Here is a 22027-nt window from a genome sequence, read left to right on the forward strand (position 1 = left end):
TACAAAAGGTCTACTCTACAAAAGACCTACCCCTACATAAGACCTACTTTACAAAATACCTACCCCTATTTCAACTCTTCCAAATTCCTTTAGACAAGGACCAATTTTAATTTTTGGTAGAGGGTGGGGTTTAAAGAAGCTTAACTTACAAAATAAGGTTTGTACAATTTACAGATCCCGCATTTTGGGGATGAAAGTAATAAACAAGATGAAAACTAAATACACATGTACTTTAGACCGGTTCAAAATTTACAATTTCCAGTTTTTTTGCCACTGTGGAAAGTTTAGTGACAAGCTCTTTTGTATCTGTAAAATGAAAAGGAAATTTTAAAAATAATATGTAATCCTATTATATAAAGTAGTAAGGATTATTTGTCTGAAGCTTAAGAGTTTAATAACTACAGAACTGATTGCGTTCTCCCCATTAGGGAAGCTAAACATTGATCCCGGAATGGTTTTAAGCTATTTTTTTTTCTTTTGAATACAGCCGCTAGTCAAATCAAAAACAAAAGTTATAAACTTAAATTTGTAGCTTTTTTAAATTCTTTTTAAAAATCCACAAAAAACTCAAATTTCACTTCATTTTTTTCATTATTTATACAAATCTGGTGATCTTTAAATAGCTAAGCAAAGGTCCTTAAGACCCTCAAATTATGTTTTTTTCACATTACAAAAAGACCAAACATGGTAAGGTCTAATGTACATGTACATGGATTCAATAAATACTAATACTCTAATGTGAATTCATTTTCAATAAAATATGCATTAGGATATTCATCTTGTAGATATTGAAATTTAAAAACTTTTTTGATATTTTACAAGAAGTTAAGTAGAAGAAAAAGAGAAGTTATGAATTTGAATTGGAGTGTCATAAAAATGAAATAGTTATAAATTTTGAGCAAGTTAGCCAGCTAGGTTAATCATCTAATAGTTCATATATCTCTAGGTCTAGCATTGCATAAAAGTTTTGTTTCATTTGTCTAAATATTATCTAGTAATTCAATGTAACCTTTAGAACTTCTAAATAAAGGTCTTGCAATTAAGGAGGGCTGTTACTCTACTTAAACCTCTATAATGTGGTCTTAGGAGGTTACTTAGACAGGTAATGTAGGTAACAGACTAACCTTAACAATTGGTAGGAGTGGCGGAAGGTCTCTTTCCAGTTCTTCAAGGTCAACAGGTCCATCTGGAGGTACATCATCACCTGTGTCTTCCAGCTCACTAAAATTGTGTTGGATATATCATTTGCTCCTTGGAGAGAACAAGGAAATATTACATGATAAGAAAGAATAAACATTAAGAGCTGAAATTTAAATTATTAATCAGATTCTCATTAGCTTAAACAAGTTTTGTATATTGACAAACTAAACTAAAAGTGAATATCATTAATCTAAAGGTTCCAAAAATTTAAACTCATAATTAAAACTTATTATAACTTAATATAATATGGTACTTTTGACTTGCAATATTTTGAAAAGTATTTTAAGATATATCATAGATTGTATATTTGTCTGAATTTTGTATGTCTTATGATAGTTTACCTTGAAGTAGATCTTGAAGACCTAGAACTCTTGCTTGATCTCATCCCTGACCTGGCTGATCTTGCAGATCTTATCCTGAACAGAAGTTTAACATACATCAAATCAAGGTAAAAAAGATGAACTCTTAAAGATTCAAAATTAATATGTATCAGAATAAAAACTTGCACTTTGATATTATATAAATGATGATTTCACTCACATTTATAAATGGAAAGCAAATGCCCCCCTTAAATTCAATGTTTTAATTATACCTATTTGAGGAAGCTGTATTTTGGAAAAAAAAGACTAAGTTATAGATAAAGGGAAAGGAGCAATATACCCCTTAAGTAGATTAAGATAATTGGTGGAACAGTGTGTTTCTTTGCATTATTTGACCTTATCAATGAATTTAGGAAACAAAATGAGGTTTATTTAACATTAATCAGTTATTTATAATTTCTTTGAAAATAAAAGTAGCAAAAATTTAATATTTAGATTTAACGACTTTGACTCTGTGATGTAATCACATTAATGAAAGTTCCATTTTTAATCTTGTTAGCAAATTGAAGAATCATGACCACAAGATCAGCCAACCCAAACACAGAAAGTCCAAACCAGAGTCCCAAAGAACTGCCAATGTCTATAAGAAAGTTGGAGAAATCATAAGCCAACATTTCTTTGGTGTAGACCACATTGCTGTCAAATTGAAGGTCTAAATAGGCATAGAATCCATTTGTAAAAGGCTCTTTCGATGTTCCCTGGAGAAAACACAAAAAATAAAATGTAAGATTACACAACTTTGGGTTTTCATAAATACTAATACCAGACCTAATTATTCTTGTGTCTAAATTACTGCCTTACTACCAAGGACGTCCAAGCTTTTTGGTTTGAGGAATGTTAAATGAGTGGTTTTTAAGGTTTGATGGTGGTAATATAATTTATTTTTTTAATTCTCAGGGGGTAAAATGAGGGGTTTGAGGGGAGAAACACATTTTTACCCCATCCTTGGACGTCTATGCCTTAACTAATAGCTACTTTGGGAAGGTGAAGTTCCTAATGAAATATTTGGTACAATAGTTTTAACATTTATGATTTATACAATATAGATTATCATATGTATGTGATAAATCATACCAAATTTATTTTATAAGCTATAGAACTCTACCATAAAATTGCTTATGAAACATGATAGCTAAAAATACTTATTACTGTGTTCCTTAAGGACAATACTAGATCTCGTAATTGTACATGGTTTGGTGCAACTTTTCTTTGCTTTGAAAGGGTCCATATTTATTAGGGACTGAAAAGAATCTGATATTCTTAATTCAATTGCTTGTATGGTTTGAATTATTGTCTTTGTATCATTCATTACTAAATAAGATCAAGAGCAAGTTTAAAACCTATTTGAAAAGAAGAATAATAAAATTATAATGATTCAAAACAGGTTAATAAGAGTTAAGATATTGCTGATGATCCCTGATGTACAAGGAGCCTGAGTGGACAACCAAGGAGGATTACAACCCAATATAGGTCTCCAAAGTTCCTGAAACCCAAAAGGAGATTAGACTATTAGAAAAACACTCAGAAGTAAAAAATACTCTAATTTTCACAAATGGTTGATACTTAAAGTTGGCATAGAATCTAGCAAATATTTTTGACCTGCAATCCTTCATCCACACATTTCTCAAATTCCCCATCTGCATAGTTCTTACAGGAACTTGGATTTCTAGCATCATAGTTAGAAACCAGTTCAACTTTCACCATACATTGAGATGTCATCCCATTCCTTATGGTGATGCTAGTTCCCCAATGTGAAGGGGTATCAACTGTACTCAATGTTCTCAGCTTCTTATCAGTTATGAAGACCTCTGCTTGGCCTTTAGATACATTATTGTGAAGTCCCTGAACTCTTATATTAATTTTACCATTAACTGTCAAATTGGCAAGATCATAACATCGTCCATACTTGGGATAAAATCTTGACTCATAGTCAGAATAATATCTTTCACCACCATCATTTGTTATTTCAATTGAACGAGGAATCTTCTGATCAACAATTTTACCATACATTTCTAGAAATGTTAGGTTGTGTTGGGCACCCCAAGCAATTGCCTCATTTTCTATATCAATCCCCCTAAGAAAATCTTGAAAATGTATATAACCAAAACTTTCTTGAATTGTATGATTCAAAGTATCCAGTGGACAAATAGTTATCAGAGGTGCATCAATCTCAGCTATGGTGAATTTTTCAGTAGAATCTACAACAGGTGGATAGAAAAGATTGTTGAGAGCTATGTTGGCTTGCATACAAAACATGACAAAGGAAAATGCAAGAATAAAACAGTTGAGAAATCTGGTTCTATCCATGATTTTACTTTTACTCATGTACAATATTTTAGTAACTGGTTAATATCCTTGCAAAAGCAATGCGTAAAAGGATTAAAGAACTAAACAAACTAAGGAATTGATTGACAGCAATGTGCATTTTGCATTATTATCCTATTTGTAAGACTGTTTAAAATTCAAGGGTGACAACATCCAAAAGTAGCAAAGCTCAAAATTCATCTTTTTTTAAAATTGATATTAATGAAATATATTTTATCTAATGCAGGGTGGATTTTAAATTTTTATGTAGGGACAATTCTTGTTGACTAGTACAGCCCTAAAATATATAAACCCCTTTCCACACTTATAAGAAGCTTCACTTTAACAATTAATATTTTTTAAAGATATAATTGTTACAAGACCCTTGATACTTTAATTATTAGAGACAAGTGGTTAATTAGAGAGATTAGCAAATATTAAAACTTGATGACAATAAGAAAAGATCTAGATTGATGAGGTGGATACTTGTAATGACATAATTCCTTTATAATTTTGTGCTAATTGATACTTGGAGAATACTTGAGAGTTTGCTAGGCTGTTGAATAAATATATAATTACTTGGATGTTTCACCAGATTTTCATGTAGTCTGATAAAGTGATACTCACAGCTGACTAAAATAACAATACCACATACACCCAATCCCCTCCCCTCCTTTTAGATGAACGAACTGCTAGTAAATAAAGATCATATTAGCAAGCCAAGTGGACAACAAAATCAACTGTCCATATATCCACGTATATCCTATATCCATTGGCTGATGACAACATATTTTGTCTTAATTCATTATAATCATAGATGCCAAATTTGCCGCCATTGCAAATTTTTAAAAATTATTTCACAAAGAGTATTTAACATGATTAGCTCTTAGAATTTGCCACATGGTCATTGCCACATAAATGATGAAAAACGTCTTCTTTTTAAAAGACATTTCGAAGGTGCGATCTCTTTTAATGTAGAGATACCTTCCTTTAAAAATAGTTCTACACGCAAAGAGACAGACAGACATCCTGTTACTTCTATATACGTATTTAATACCTGGCAGATCTGATTCTCTCTCCAGATTCTCCAAACCTTGTCCCAATTGGGGTTATCTCCTTTTCTTCTGTGGGCTGTGGTAAGGCTGACAGAGGTTCTTCATCTCTGTCCTGTATAATAATGGATATATTATTACTTGGATGTTACATCACATTTGGATTTCTGTCCTTTTTGGAAGGGAATTTCTGTCCTTTTTAGGAATGACTTCATTTCCTTCATATGATCCTCACATTTTTATGTATGTGGTCAAAAAGGCTTAGAATTTTTGTCCAACGCGTCGACATAAATAGTTGGAGTAAGGGGAATGCCTTGGCCCTAAACAGATGAAACTCATTTCCATGCAAAGTTAGGAAAAAAGTCGTGCAATCAAAGGGTTGGTCGACCGTGTAATCATAAATATAATTGAGCAAGAATTTCTATGTTTACCACAGGATCTCGATAACCGCTGAATCAATATGGTTTTCCTTTACAATGTAGCTTTTCATAGGTCCCGGGAAGGTTTAGGGAAAGGTTATTACCAGCCTCCCAAGAAAAATCGCCCCCCAAAAATTTATTTTTACTTTATCTTGATTGAATAGGGCAACCGACTTCCCCCACGCTCCATACTATTGCCCCTAAGGGCCTTTAGGGGCGTAACTTTATTTGAAAAAATATAAAGGTACATTTTCTGTCAGTTCCAGACTTTAATAAGAAAGTTTACAGAAGTGAAATTATCAAAACAGAGTATAAAAAGAAAACTTAGATAAATAATGTGAGAGTTAAAACTTGAAAAGAGTAAAAAAAGTAAAAAGGTAGTGATAAAACTTTTTAAAATCAATTGGTTCCAATTTCTATTCTATTTTATCCATTTGCACATTAATCAAATAAACTTAATTTCTTTTAAATTAATTTTATAATTATTCTGAAATTTATTGCAAAATTTTCTATATTATTAAAGTGAAGACAATGAATTGATTAAAGCGGACTATTTATTCTCTTTTAGATCTTAATAGAAGTTTCCTTAGAATAAATGTGACTATATTATTAATATGCATAAATTTAACATTTTACAATATTTTCAAGATGTATTTAATGATTAAAATCTTGTTTAAATGAATAAATTTAAATTAATAAAAACAAAAATCTATTAGTAAAGTGTTAGACAGGAAGGGTATATTAGACTGTATGAATTATACTGAGCTGGATCTTTAAATCATTTTAATGGTGATTTAGATCGGGGTGCGCCGAATTTCAGCCAATCACAGCGCGATATTTTTACCCCCCCCCCCCAAACAAATTTTACCCCCGAGGTAAAAATCTTGATTGGGTTGTACAAACTAGAAAAACTTTTATTTTAGTTACAAAGTATGATTATATACCTGATCAAAGGAATCTCCAAAAGTAGAATCTTTGGTGACCTCATGAATGAATGGGCTTGTGTCCGGAGCTACAGAAATGTCTTGCACCTTCCCACCTTTGTGAATCCTGTAAGAGAAGATTAAAATTAAACAAGGATGAAATATTTATTATTTGCGAAACATAGGAGCCTAATAAGATTAAATATAAAAATAACAGATATTCATAAGTCAAAGTCTTTTATAAACAAGGATAACAACATCCATATTAGCGAAGCTCTAAAATCAGGCGGTAGGACAAACAAATATTAACACTTGTAGAGTAAAATTAAAAAAACTCTCCAAGAGAAAAAAATAATCTGAGCTGTAATAAAAAAATTTGTTCTGTAAGTACTTGTATTTAAAAATGTAGACAAATGAAGAATACCATTGTGTAGAAATAATGCAAAGAATCCTGCATGTCTAAAATTTAAGCATATTTTAAATTAACAAGGACAAATGTCTTCATATGCAGCGTGATAATAAAAAGTCAAACTATTTTATAGAAAAAAATATATAATGATCATAAAAATCTCTTGAATATTTGGTAAGGGATTCATTTTTCTATAGATTTTAAAACACTGGAATTGAATCTTAATAAATCAAGTAAATAAATTACTTATATAAAATAAATTTAAGTTTTTAAAAAATGCAGTACAAAAATCATAAATATGCAACATTGCTTAGACATATGAACATACCCTACCTTCAGAGTTGGTATTCTACATATTTAACCTTTTATGACGTACGGACGAGCAGAAGTTATACTTAAAACAGAGCATAACAACGTGAATTTTTCAAGGCTTAACTGTAGTTTGATTAAATGTAGAATTATGTTAAATATGCTGAATGTCTGATGAACCAGATTAGTTTTAAGAAAACTTTTGCTTTTTTAAAAGCGAAGCTTTTCTATAATTAGAGTCGGTCCGTCCGTCCGTCCGTAACGGATAGCCTTTTCATCCAAATGATCTGATTTTTGGTATATTGATTCCTGGGACAACAAAGTATAATGTTATAAGTGAAGCAACTCTATAATCAAGTTCTAAATATGTTAGTATTATCCTGTATCAAGCAGTTTTTCAACAAATTTACTTACAATTTTGCTTCGATCTTATACATTTAATGTCCTACATTGATTACACTTGGTTAAATGATCCTATTTAGGACAGTAAGAATTACCATAGCCAAGTTAGAGTTTTTTTTATAACTTCCTTGGACGGACGGACTTACAAACAGATGAGCGTCAGACGTCGCACTGTCCTAAAAAAGTTAAGGACGGACATAACGACAAACTTGTGGGAGACTATTGTTTTAGATGTCCCAATTGACAAACAAATGACGAAAAGCACTAAATTTATTTTTTGAATTGGTGGAAGATGTGAATACACTATGCCTAATTTCAAATAAGCATAACAATACCAGGGATATCATATAAATGCGAAATCAATTATTCCAAAAGTTATAGTTATAAAGTGATATATTCTGCCTTTTGTAGCCTGCTATAATTGGGCGGAGTATTGAGGTGTAAATTAATCATGCAATTATTTTATACCGTCCTGGAATGAAATACCTCACACAAAATGAAAGTATATTGAGATATATCAAGTTCAAGAAGCGAAGCGCTTTAAAAAATTCAGCATATATATTCCCACAGTACGATCCAGTAGGACATCCAAAAAATTTATAATCGACTTTTATCTATCCTGGGAATTAATAATGGCTGTAGGTAGACAACTAGAAAAGAAATTTATGCCATTTAAATATTCACATAGACGTTTATTTTGCTAAAATATTCCTATCCTAACTAAAGTTATGAAGGTTTATAGATTTTTTAAAAATAGCCAGACGTACATACCAAATGAATATTAGAAGTTAACAGAGGCAAAATTTAAGTTATTTCTTAGCTAAAGCAAAAAAATTACATCATTTCTTCAAATACAAGCTTATTTATTGAAGTTTACTTTTGTGTACTCTTAATGTCCCGATTTTTGACAAAAGATCGCACTGAATATATTCCTTGTTAAATTTATCCCTTTTGTCAATAATCTAACATTTATATGATTTGAAGAATTACAATTGTACAAGCAAAACAACTTCCATTAGAATCGAAGAACAAAGAAATCATGGATGCACATTTGTCTTTTGTAGCATGACCAACAGACTGACGGACAAGTAAATTATCTACTGGATGCTTAGTAGGGATTATCTTTAACAAACATATCAGTTGTCAAACTTAAATATCAGCCGAGATATTATATTTTCCCCTTTGTGTTACGTAACAGTATTTCAAGTATTCTAAGCGACCAACTTCTGTAATGCACGACATATGTCTAAGTTTTTTTATGGTAAAAAGGTTTTTTTTAGGGGGGGGGGGGTAAAAAATATATCACTCTAAATTTTGACGTCTTGGCTGGGACCGAGATTCAAAGCACACATCTTTTAAGCATTAATCCTGTTGATAAAAAAATCAAAATGGTTACATCCCTTATTGGCATATTCTTGACCACATATAATTATTGAGTAGATTCGCTTACATAAACGTGTGTAAATATTTGTTAAATTTGTCTTATACCTGTCAACAACTGAAGAAATGTGTTTCTTTAACCGAGTCACATCCTACAATTACAATATTTTCATTATACAAATAGTGAGTTTTGTTGATTCAGTACGTCAGACACAGTAGGATCTATTGTCTAGTATGGCTTCAAAACCGATTAATAGATCAGATTTTACTGTTAAGTTGTAAAAATAAGATTAGTTCTTTGATGTTTATGATTATTTTCAACTATTTCAAATTAGTTGAATTTTGAAATTCAAGACAAAAACTCTAATTTGATACTTCTGTAACTATTAATCTAATTAACTTCATTGTTTTCTTTCCCAATTAAAAATTATTTGGTACTATTTTGAAAGGTATGTTCGAGTTTTAAAGTCATGCTAGAATTCTAGATTGAGTTTAATGAGTTATTACTAGCGGCTACACCCCCAGAGGTCACTAGGAGCACTTGAGAAGCTACACTGTAAATGAGAATGATCCTTTCGTAAACACACAGAGACAAATAACATGTTACTTTTGTATAAGGATACAAATGGACTTCAAGTCTGCAATAACAATAAAAAAGAAAAATATTACAAAATAAAGAAGCATATTTTTGATACTTGATATTTTTAGATTCGTATCATGAAATAAAAAGATTTTATAAAAATTGAGAAGAAATATATTGTTATAGAGTCGAGTGCACATATTATGTAATGCTTTCATGGGATACAGGGATTAGTAAATTAAAGATTAATCATTAGGAAGCAATAATCTTTTTAATATAAGGAAGTACCATTTAAACATTTTTTGGGAATAGTCCCTTTCGTGGCAACGCCCCTTAAGGGGCGTATTTTTAAAATGGCTTTATTTAGTTTATTTTAGGTTAGGTTAGGTTATATTGGGTTAGGTGATTGGCCCACAGGGTTAAGCAATTGGCCCCGCAGAGTTAGAGCCCCCCGCGGGGGCTAGAAATAGGAGAAAACCTACTGTGAAAAATACGAAGAATCCCCCCTTAAGGTGCGTTGCCACGAAAGGGACTATACCTCATTTTTTTGTTTTACTATGCTTGAATCTTATCCCTAAGATAAAAAGAAACTATTCAATATTCTCACTTTAGACATAGTTCAAACAACATATTTAATATGTTCGTATCTCATGTGTTTGTCGGTACCTCCGGATCTTCCTAACCAACGAACCAATATGGTTCTCCTTTACATTGTAGCTCCCATAGGTCCTGGGAAGGTTGTTAAATATTTTGAGTGAACCCTTAAAAGGGAAATTGCCCCTAGAAATGATTACATTCCTAAAAATGTTATTACTTTTTCTTTTTAAAACTAAAATTAAAAGTACGGGGGTGGGGTTGACTTTCCCCTTTCCCTACTTTAAGAGGCCTCTCGGGGCGTATTGTGTTGTCCTATCCCTGTTTCCCTGAATGGTCTTGCAAAAAGAAAACCTTTGGATTAAGTTAGCTTTGAAGTGGAACTAATCTAGCTAATAATAATTTTAGAAAACTGTTATGTTTCCTAATCTACTTGAGAGAGGACAGAGCAAGAAAAATTATAGCAGGGTGGGTTCACAATAAGTTTGGATAAGAATGATTATATATTATCCAATTCTAGTTTATTCAGGAATATGTGAATGTGGGGTATTTCATTATGCTTATCCTATCCTATTATATAAAGTAGTAAGCGTTTTTTGTCTCGCTAACCGCTACAGTGAAGCTTCATAAAGGTCCAGGGAAGGTTTAAAACTATTTTTGGGGAGGGTGGCTTCACCCCCATCCCCACAAAAATATTTTTTTACTCTTTTGAAACTCAAATTTAAAATGGGATGAGGTCGACATTTCCCCCTCATACCTTAAGTGCCCCTAGAGACTTCTAGGGGCGTAGCCGCTAGTTATATAAAAAGTAAGGTTTTGTTTGTCTGTAGCTTAAGATTTCAATAACTACTAAACTTATTGAGTTCTCCATTTTATGAAAGCTTCTAATAGGTCCCTGGATGGTTTTAAGCAATTTATTTCTTATATCTAAGTCTGCTTTCAGGCTATTTTCCATTCTCCTTCGAATACATAGCTCCTAGATGCTAAAAGCGAATCCGCTAATGTAATTACAAGTATAAATAGAACATTATAATGCAGAAACTTAAATTTAAATTGGTTGAGTTAATTCATTATTATGATCTTACATCAGACTTCTATGTTCTCTGATAAAGTGAAATACGAAGCTGGCTAAAATAACTATACTGGATGAACGAATTGACCAATAAATGACTGGGGAAATAGCAACCTATATTAGCGAAAATTTCTCCCCTGTCATAAATATTCCACATATATTCTACATCCATTATTGGTTGAGGGGGAGGGGGGGGGACATCCCTATTTTGAAACCTATTATTTTCCACCTCATGTTTTTATCTTGAGTTGGACAATAAATTTTATGTAATATAGTGTAACAGTTTTCATTTGCTCTACATTTCAACAATTTACTTACATTATCTTATAATTGTAATTGACCGGTAATTCTTTGTAGTTAGCCTTTTTAGGTAATTAATGTGTTTAAACCAGTGCAGTGGCAATGAACAACTAAAAAATATTTCGTAGTTTCAACTATTTTTTTTCAAGATTTTGAGGGGCAACACATCGTAGTAAAGACGATCTTCTTATCTGCCCCCCATTACTTTTTGGCCATAACTTACTCCTGTGTTTAAAAAGCAAATTTTAAACTAAAGAAGCTTGGATTGGACTTACTTGTTATAATTATACTCAAGAATTGGAAATTTTGATAAATTATACCTTTGGATATTCTAGAGAAATTGGAGTTGCACCCTGATTTTCTCGACCTAAAACAATGAAAAAGGTTTGGGAATAGTCCCTTTTGTAACATCGCCCCATAAAAGGCGATTCGTCGTATTTTTAAAATGGCTTTTTATAGGTTATTTTAGGTTAGGTTAGGTGATTGCCCCACAGGGTTAGGTAATTGGCCCCGCAGGGTTAGAGCCACCCGCAGTGGCTAGTAATAGGAGAAAAGCTACTGTGAAAAATACGAAGAATCGCCCCATAAGGTGCGATGTTACGAAAGGGACTATACCCAAAGTTTTTCAAGTCACCTTAAGTTTAAAAGATAACAAAAATAGGAACTTTTCCTCAAAAAGCCTAGCTAGCAAAGGGTAGACCCCCCCCCCCCCCAATACACCCTCTATTTTATATTTTATTACATTTAGAATATTTATTTCATTAAATGAAACAATATACAAAGAAAATAAAGTTATGATTATTGTTTTGTTAGTATGTTAGGTTCAATTAGTACATATTATTTATATTAATACATTATTTAATAGTTAAAGATAGTATTACAAAGTACTTGTTTTTCAGTTATTAAGCACGTTCGTTTGTTAGATCATTGGTTAGCTTGTTTGGTATTTTTTCACTTTTCACTTTATGATATTAGCAAGTTTGATACATGGTTGAATTGATAAGTAGATAGTAAGCAGGGTGGAGGTTGGAGAATGTAGGGTGTTGGAGGGCCACAGTCCAAGATCTCTGTGGATTGTTGAGGACTTAAAAAATGTAGAAACTACATTTTTTAAGGCAGCCGCCAGTCAGCTGCAAGAATCTTGTAGCAGATTTATGAAGCTTCATACAGGTGCATGAAAAAGGCCCAGCTACAAAGCCTTTAGCATCCAAATGTATAAAACAAATGGAGAATTAGCATAAAAAGGAAAGAGCAATTGGGGAGATTCTGGGGCCGCAAATGATATCCTTCTTCACAGAGCAGATAAATATAAATATGAAAGTTGATACTGTAGGTTGCTGATGACATCTGTAGTACTTGGGTGGCAGGAGAGGGGGGTGGAGTGGGGTACAGAGACACAACATAATTAGTCTCAGGTGACATCTTTGTTTTGGGATATTATTTAGGTTATTATTTGGAGAAAACTGTATATTCTTTTTATGCATTATATTTATATTTTTTTTTTATAAATATATTTATGCATAAAAACCACAGGAACCAGGATGAAATCTTCTTGATGGTGGTAGAGGCCAGTTTAGTTTTCATATTCACACAACAATGTCATATCAATTTCGCCCAGAAAGCTAATTACTGACAATTGTTTACACACTCAGTGCAAACCAGGGGAATACATGTATTGACATGTTTACCCAAAAATAAGAGGAGGATTGTTTTTTTCTTCATGCCCAACCACTGTGGGTCGCCATAACTACCCTTAAATGCCCTAACACTGTACCCAATATAACCTAACATAACCTTAAAATAAAAATACACCTATCTATTTTAAATTCACTTCTAAAAAATAGGAGGGGGTCAGTTCTCAACTAGGCATTTTTAAGGCAATCACCAATTAATTCTCTTAAGGCTAGATTCATGAAGGAATAGGTTATCTATAATACAAAGTAGAATGATGTCTGTCTGTCCGTTCGTCTGACCGTCTCTTAAGATCTCGGTAACCACTGAACGATCGGATTCCACTCTTCAGGGAATATACCTACTGGTCCTGTGGTGGTTTTATGCTATTTTCTTGGGGGGTTGGACACCCCCAACCATTTTTTTTTGCTGAAGATTTCCTTGGTCCTTTTAAGAATTTCGCCAAAAGTTTTTTGTTTTGATCACCCCATGGGGCTGCGCCCCTAGAGGCTAGGGGCGCAGCCGCTAGTTCCCTAATAAAACAAAGGATTTTGTCAGAATAAAATAGGTTATGAAATTAAAACAAATTTTACCTGGTTTAGCCAGAGAAGTTCTAAGAATAAATGTTAGGCCCGCATCTGTAGTCTCCTCCCAACCCTAAAATATTAAACTTTTTAGTTGCACAGTTGTTTTTATTTTTGGTGGATTTTTAAAAAGGAATAACATTGTATTCAAAATTCAAAGAGGGATGGAACATTGGACTGCAAAGTTACACTGGTACCCAAAGTTTTATAAACATTTGATCTTTTTAGTTGTTTTCAAACTAGTAAAGTCTAAACTTTTCCACCATTGACTTTAATCTCCAGAAGTGGGGAGGTATATCTATTTATCATCAATTGTCTTTTCCCTTAAGACCCTATCCTATATTAGATTCGTATTCCCACTGTAAATAGGCTTAAACCACCACAGGACCAGCAGGTATATTTCCTGATAAGCACAACCTCGTCGGTTCAGAGGTTACCGATATCTTAAGCTTCAGAAGAACAAAAAGACGTCCTACTCCTTTTTATTATAAATGTAAATCTAATAGTTTATACTGCGCTTCTTTAAAAAAAAACATTGCTTTTGTATTCAATTCACACATTGCAGTTTAAAACAATTAAACTCAAATTAATGTTTACCAGTAGTTTATGTTAGTTAGACTTCACAAAAGCATTTAATATATTTGTAAAACTATTTTCTTTTTTCATCAATATTTATTCAAATCTTATTTGGATAAACTTTTTAGTTATAATATTATTTAGAATTAACGAATTAAGTCTCCTTACACTTATATGTGAATGATTGCTTACCAATTTATGGATAATACTTTATTTTTGTGACTTATTCTTAAGCCGCTACGAAGCGCATTCATTCATCGTTGCTGGAGTTGATATGTTCGAATCTAGGGGTAAAATGCGCTATAGCTAAATACGTTATAAGTTGTACAAATTGTTCTATCAGATATGCGACATTAAAAGTAAGAGTATGGGGAATGCATTGGCCCTAAACAGACAGAACTCATTCCAGCTTATATAGTTATGACTTTAAAACAAAGGACGTACAATCACAGGGTTGGCTGCAATAGTTAGGAAGCTATTGCCTTGGGACTTAATATGAAAGGCTGGTCTACCATCCCAGAAGGTTTTAATCAGTTACATTACTATTTCATACAAGTATTCATATTTTATAGTCGTACTTTATGTGCTTATTTGAATAAATATAAAAAAGTAATGAAATTCTAAACGTAAGTACAAAACAATTTAACTTTTTTTATCCACAGAAACTTGATACTATTACTTGATGTTCTTAAATTTGTATATGTTTCCTACGAAAGAATATGGAAAAAAAACGTTTTAAAACAAACATTTACACAGGAATTAGAGTAAAATACTAGAGGGAGAAAGGGCTAAATAACTGTACTTCCACATCACAATGTCCTTATGCCGACTCTAAATTGGGTCATTGAAAACACAGCCAAGTAGAAGGAAATAATTTGCAAGCAGACGAAAAAGGTAATTAAAAAAAGGGAGGGAGGTAGTTATCTGTATATATGTGGTATTCGGCACCAGTGAGCCATGTTCTATGGCAACCCTGACCTTGGTTCGGAGAAGGGCCGAGGGCCCTCCCCCGAGTACTGGGGAAGGGGTCAGCCGACCCCTCCCTATGCTTTAAAATTAATGATAGATTTTGACAGCCTTATTATGGTTAAGCTGTATTGTTTGGTTCCCCCACCCTTTCCAGGGATGGGGGATCATTATTGCCCAATCTGATTATTGTATATGTATTTATATTGATTCTGCTTTATGATTACTTATTCCAATCTGTGTATTTATTGTTTGTTGTATATAACTTTAGTAAACCTTAGACCCTGAATAAAGGAACATCTGAATAGACTCTGTTTATTATTTAGTGATTGCTAGAGAAGCGTAGCTTCTCTATAATATATGTGTCCACGTCTGTTCGCACTGCCGTAGTCATCTGAACTCGGGTGTCTGCCATTTAACCTAGGCGGATACCACAACTTTTGGTGACAGCTGTGTGAGATTACGGCAAACCACAAGTGTAGAGCAGACGCGCAGCTGAGGCTAAGGTACTCCCAGCAGTGAAACTGGCAAAACTGACACAAGCAACCTGAATTACCCACCCTGGATAGCAAGGTCTAACTCTGTATCCGGCAGTTGTGGAAGCGAAACCTAGCGAAAGACCACTAAGTGTGGCGGAACCCGAGCTGCGGAGAGTAGCGAAATCGGACGAGAGGCTGCGGAGAGCAGCGAAACTTGACGGAGAACCGCGAGAGCGCCGAAATCTAACGGAGGATTGAGCGCTCAAGGGCTGAAACAGGCCTGCAGACGGGCTGAAACAGGCCAAATAATTGCAAACGGCTGAAAATAGGCCAACATTTACTGCAAAAGATAGCAGGATCCGAACCCACGGCGCTGCAGGACGGGACATTCCCTGCCGCCACCAACCGGATTCGGACCCACGGCGCTGCAGGACGGGACATTCCCTGCCGCCGACTGGCTGAAACAAGCAAAATAGCTGCGAGCTGTGAGCGAAAATACGAGTGTAGTGTACCAAGCAGAAGAAAAACTACGTCAACTCCAAGTATCCTGAGAGGCTACAGCGCAGCCACCCATTGAGAAAAACAGATATTATATCAGATTTTATGGATTACCACCCTGGTGTGAAAGCTGAACAATAGATTTATGGGCAGGGCTTGGTAAACAAATTTGTTGTGTATTGTGATAAAGCCAAAAATAGAACCTAGATGTAAGATAACAATGTATTGGTAAACAATCTGACCTCAAACCTGCAGCACCCCCCTCCCCATAGGGGGAAGGACGGCTTTACCCTGTCCCCTCACGCACTCCCCCTTCTCCCCACACTTGGATAAGTCCGTCCACCGTGCGGAGATAGCGACCGGGAGATTGGAGCACAATTCACGGGTTGCGCAGCGGAGCTTGGGACGCAACGAAAAATTCAACGGACAAAGGAGATAAAGCGGACCAATGAGAGAGCAGATTGAGGGATAGATGCGCGTTTTACCTGTGTGCGCAATCTGACGGCGCGTAGGCGCGTTGCAAGGAAAGGAGATTTCACGCACACACACACACACAGGAGAGGAGCTACTCTATAGCATACAACAGAGATATTTTTAGAAAAAAAGACTTGCAAGCTCCTCCCTCCTATCTACAGTGTGATAAGGAAAACCAAATCAGTTCCTGACAGCAGTTCAGACCCTCAACAACTATCTACACCTACCAGCCTACCTTAAAGCTTAGAAGCTAGTGACAAGTATCCTAGTGTACACCTATTTTAGATCTTTGTAGTTCAAACTACCAACCAAGTGATAAACGGTATTGGCTGCTAGGATAGAAGCCATAAGTGTAAACCACCTATAGTATTGACTTAAAACTTAGTGTCCCGCCGCTGAACCTTTGACCCGATGGAGCAGCCACAAGCGCAAGGAGGCGACCAGCTCCAAGGATGGCTCCAGGACGATCCCCAGCCGGCTCCAGCCGAGTACCGCAAGCTGATGTTGAGTAACCTGCCGGAGTACCCAGGACCGCCCAAGCAGTCCTGGAACTCCCACATCCGGAGGCTGGAGATGTCATTGGCGGCTTACTGTGTACCCCCCCATGACACACTGAACCGCCGCAACGCCCTTTTACTATCCCTGGCGGGGCAAGCGGCGGAGATGGCCTCTCATCTGTTTGGAGAGGCAGGCCAAGCCTTGACATACAAACAAGTCAAGGCCGAGTGTGAAATGCTATTTCGTCCAGCCTATGAGTCTCAGACCCTGAAGCAAGCCTTCAGAGACTACAGGCAACACTCGACGGAGCCTATACAAGCCTACATATCCACCAAGTGTGCGCTATACCGGGAGGCCTACAGCCACGAAGATTTGGAGTTATTGATAGATGAACTAAATCGCGGCATTCGCAACGCCAATGTGAAACGCGTTATGATGGGACATGAGATCGCCTCGGTACCTGAGTACACGAGGCGAGCCATGTTCACCGTGACCATGATCACCAAGCAGCTGAAGGAGGGTGTGTGCCTAGTGGACGCCACCGACGGGCTCACGGGATCAGCCAGCGTCCAGTTGCCCCAGTGCGATGAGTCGGAGCCAATGGAGATTGGCGCATTGGCTCCGGGTCTCCACCAGATGAGTAAGGTTGCACCAGACGACAAGATTCCAGGCCGCTGCTACCGCTGCCATGGGAAGGGCCACCGAATCAGAGATTGTCCTACGCCTATGGAGGTCAGCCTAGAAGAGCGACGCACCCAGCCACGCCGTGACCGTCCTGCCAAATGTGAACGTTGCCATTACGCAGACCATACAGCAGCCGAGTGCAAGGCTGACTGGGACCAGGTAGCCGGCAGGAGACGTGTAGCTGACAAGGGCGCTCACTCAGGGAAGCCCAGCCGGGTAGCCAACATGGAAGGGAGCGCGCCCCCAGCAACACTCCAGCAAGCAGCCGCCCCCAGCGCTGCGGGCCAATCAGAAGGAATGCCGCAGTTTGGGACTATCCCAGCCAGGATCAACGTGCTGGGAGGAGCGGCTGAACCCAACCGGGTTGGCCTGGGCTTCAGCCTCAACCACTTGGGACCGGAGTTCGTGCAGCCAACCAACATTGCGGAGCCAGAAGTCCTGCGGCCTCAACCATTCAGCCTCAACATGATGGGGCCTGCCAGACCGAGTCCCCCCAGCAAGAGCGGAGGGGCGCTACCCAGCGCCACCGAGACGGTGTATGGGGAGGCCCTGGCGGCCGCCGAGCGGGAGAGGCGAGAGGCGCTAGCCAGCGCATCTGAGTCGATGTATGGGGCGCCATCCGGCGTCGCCACCTGGGAAGGACGAGAGGTGCGATCCCGCACCCCCAAGCTGATGTCTGGGGCGGCAACCGCCGCCGCCACCTGTGAAGACTGGGGGGTGCTATCCAGCGCCCCCACACTGGTGCCTGGGGCGACAACCGTCGCCGCCACCGAGATACCTGGACCCTGGAACGAGCCTGCAGCCCCAGAGGGAGGGGTGACATCCGTCACCCCCAGTCAGCCAGCGCCACCAGCCAGCAGGGAGAGTCCAGCTATCCATCATCCAGAGCCCCCTGCCAGCAGAGAGAGTCCAGCTGTCTACCACCCTCAACTGAGCCAGGATAAGTTAAAATTGACAAATGCATTGTATCCAAAATATTGTAACCCTCCAGCCTTGCCTGTGCCTCCCGCACCAGAGGCTGGGGAGATTGAGATTTGGGGTTATCAGGACTTGCCTGTGCCACATGCACCTGAGTTCCTAGGGCAGGGGAGGGATGTAATACAGGGCGAGCCTGTGCCACACGCACTCCAGCCCCATGCCACTGGGCATGCCATGGACGAGGGAAGGGCCACCTTGGGGCTAGGGGAGCCGACGCCCAGACAGGCGCCAGTCGCCTGTCAGTCTGTCATTGGGGAGGGCATCGGGACGCCACGGGCGTCCAAAGATAACACTCAATGGAAATTTATATCTAGCCAGGAGCAGTCCAGCAGTGTCCAGCCCCAGGAAGCAGTTGTGGCCAGAGCCGAGGATCCCCAGATGCGTGCGCGAGGACGATGGCTGTCTGGCAGATTCTCCCATTGGTGGATGGTTCTGTGGGGCCTATTGCTAGCAGCTGTGTGGCCTACAACTAGCTATGTCTTAGTAGGGTGGGACTGTGCCAACCCCACCCATGTCACCGCCTACAACAAAGAGCAGATGTGTAGCAAGGAGCCAATACACCAGGAGGTGCCCTTGGGCCATGAGGTACATGTCCTGCAGCAAGTCAAGATTCGGGAGACCACGGGATATAGCTGTCAACTCACAGTGTCCCAGTGGACATTTAGGTGTGGAGTCTGGGGCCACCTGAAGGTGACCTCGGTCCCCACCCTCATGCGGCCAACCAAGATTGACCCAGAAACGTGCCGGGACCTGGCCCGGAGCCGAGTCTACACCCTGCCAGGCAAGACCAAGCCATTGACGTTCCAGCTGAACCACCCCCTGTTCTTTACCCTCGATATGGTAGGCGCATTGGTCAACAGCCCCGAGGGGGTGGGTTGTGAAGGGGAGGACGTCCATTTTGAGGGCCAGCTGTACCGAAATGAGTTAGTGCTCCAGGAGAGACGGCTGCTGGTCAAGGAAGAGACCTACGTAGTTGAGAACGGACGGGTGGAGTCCCAGTCTGACCACCTGACCCTAGAGTGTCCCCAGTCCGAGCTGTCCTGTGTCACTGGAGAGGCCACATATGTGTGGGACCACCTGGGGAGAGATTGCCCCTTGAGGCTGATCCGCAGCCTCCAACCCAGCCTGGTGATGGATGCGTTCCTGGTTGACCATCAGGCCCAATTCTTCATCAACATGACTACCCCCACCTCAATAGTGAACTGCGACTTTGAGGCCCATGCCACCAACCACCCAGCATTGTTCGTGGCAGCCGACCCGGCAGCGTTGCCCAGAGTATCGGCCAGGGACGTGGATGTCCCCCTCCAGGCCCAGATACACGCGGGTTACATCAGATTTACCCTGGAAACTCGAATGAGAAGCGCAGCAGCAGAAGAAGTAGCGGCCAATTGCTGGAAGCTCCAGCAGCTAGACCCGGCCCATCCGGTGCGTGTCCAGGGGAGCACGTTCTCTATTTTGAGGGGAGATGTATTGCTCCAGCTTACCTGCCAACGTAATAAGTACGTGGTAAGGGAGAGCAATGAATGTTGGGACAAGGTGCCGGTGGAGCCCACAGGATTTGTAGATGCCGTGACAAAGGTGTATAGCGGCCACGCCACCAAGATTCCCTGCTCCTCCACCTACCCCCTAACTGTACACACCGAGGAAGGGTGGATAGAGCTAACTCCTGCACCTAAGAAGAGGCCGCCCCCGCTGGATACACCCAAGCAGCTGCTGACCGAGCCCTTGGATGACTTTAGCTCGGGAGGATTGTATTCTCAGGCCGAGCTGAATGACTGGCAGCAGCTACTAGCGTTCCCGGCGTATAAGGCCGCCATGCTGACCGGCCTGTCGTATGGCTCATGCGTCCAGCAAGGCAGCTGTTCAGCCACCGGAGACCATGGGATCGTGTCCTACAATATTGACCGACTGGCGGAGGAAGGGGAGGAAACCCTGGATGTCTGAGCTGGGTTCAGACAGGCTATTCACGAGTGGGGAGATGGCGCAGCCATACTGTGTCTGCTGCTGTTGATCCTCAAGCTGCTGGGAGACTTAACCATCATCTCCCTGGCAGCTGCACAAGGAGGTGTACGAGCTGCCCTGAACGCGATGTCACAAGTATTCCTGTATCATCCAACCTTGTATCGTAAGGCCTTGGCCAGGGCCAGGCTCACCCATGCCAAGTCCCGGGACTTTTCAGTGGACTGGGATGCCATTCCTATTGGCCGGGAAGCAGCCGAGGAGATGGTGTCCATGAAATCAGCCGATAGTGGAAATGACCGCCCAGGCAGGCCTGGGCCACACTCTGGAAAGCCCCGCGGCCCCTCGGGAGGCCAGGCTGTTGCCCAGACAGTCAACCTGGTAGCCAGTGCCCCAGCCGCTGCCAACACCAACCAGAATGCCCCGTTGCTGACCGGTCCCGCAGCGGCTGCGCCCCATGCCAACCTGACACCCGCTGGCGCCGAGCTACGTGCCCAACAAAAGCCAGCCTCTACCTTCTACCCCACATTGGGGGCCCATCAGCCCTGAAAATCACCACTAGGATTCCATTGAATCATTATCTCTTGTACATAATAGCCCCTAATGAGCGGGCCGAAGGCCTCAACCACTGTCGGAAGTCTGGCAGGGAAACCCCCTCCCAGCCTTCCGAGGGGAGAGTTGTGGTATTCGGCAGCCGTGAGCCATGTTCTATGGCACCCTGACCTTGGTTCGGAGAAGGGCCGAGGGCCCTCCCCCGAGTACTGGGGAAGGGGTCAGCCGACCCCTCCCTATGCTTTAAAATTAATGATAGATTTTGACAGCCTTATTATGGTTAAGCTGTATTGTTTGGTTCCCCCACCCTTTCCAGGGATGGGGGATCATTATTGCCCAATCTGATTATTGTATATGTATGTATATTGATTCTGCTTTATGATTACTTATTCCAATCTGTGTATTTATTGTTAGTTTTATATAACTTTAGTAAACCTTAGACCCTGAATAAAGGAACATCTGAATAGACTCTGTTTATTATTTAGTGATTGCTAGAGAAGCGTAGCTTCTCTATAATATATGTGTCCACGTCTGTTCGCACTGCCGTAGTCATCTGAACTCGGGTGTCTGCCATTTAACCTAGGCGGATACCACATATACATCTATACAATAGATCAGTTACACAGGAAAAGGTGTTTTAGATAATAAAATATTGATATTAATTTACTGAAGTTTCTTCAGATTGCCAAGTCAAGCACTAAACCCCTCTTTCGTTATTTTGATAAAGGAGGGGGGAGGGGTAGGGAGTTTTTCGTTTATTAATTTAGGTCAGGTTATGCTCGGT

At 39.2% G+C, this 22027-nt stretch overlaps 2 protein-coding genes across 2 annotated transcripts in view; both read right to left on the reverse strand.

Moving 5' to 3' along the window:
• The window catches only part of BBS9 (Bardet-Biedl syndrome 9), a 138371-nt gene that overhangs the window by 1661 nt on the left and 114683 nt on the right, over positions 1-22027 (reverse strand). Inside the window, exons 31-37 of the mRNA XM_080171905.1 lie at positions 13589-13652; positions 11645-11691; positions 8887-8930; positions 6300-6405; positions 4942-5051; positions 1542-1616; positions 1125-1221 (exon numbers count right to left, since the gene is read on the reverse strand). Of these exons, the coding sequence (XP_080028031.1) occupies positions 1125-1221; positions 1542-1616; positions 4942-5051; positions 6300-6405; positions 8887-8930; positions 11645-11691; positions 13589-13652 (543 nt within the window). The remainder of the gene's footprint in view (positions 1-1124; positions 1222-1541; positions 1617-4941; positions 5052-6299; positions 6406-8886; positions 8931-11644; positions 11692-13588; positions 13653-22027) is intronic.
• Positions 2774-3889, reverse strand: LOC145327727 (uncharacterized). The gene is made up of 2 exons (XM_080171283.1): positions 3180-3889; positions 2774-3063 (listed from the first exon to the last, which is right to left on the reverse strand). Exons 1-2 carry the CDS (start codon positions 3885-3887, stop codon positions 2956-2958), a joined length of 816 nt encoding a protein of 271 aa, XP_080027409.1. The 5' UTR covers positions 3888-3889; the 3' UTR covers positions 2774-2955.

This window comes from Acartia tonsa, chromosome 9, assembly GCF_053477335.1.
Source record: "Acartia tonsa isolate MP-2025a chromosome 9, ASM5347733v1, whole genome shotgun sequence".
Classification (NCBI taxonomy): domain Eukaryota; kingdom Metazoa; phylum Arthropoda; class Copepoda; order Calanoida; family Acartiidae; genus Acartia; species Acartia tonsa.

What these genes read in the sequence shown, in the direction of transcription:
- LOC145327727 (XM_080171283.1), bottom strand. Translation starts at nt 3,887, where the DNA reads ATGGATAGAACCAGATTTCTCAACTGTTTTATTCTTGCATTTTCCTTT. An exon ending in GTGTGGATGAAGGATTGCAG is followed by an intron (nt 3,064 to 3,179) that starts GTCAAAAATATT and finishes TTTGGGTTTCAG; the next exon opens with GAACTTTGGAGACCTATATT.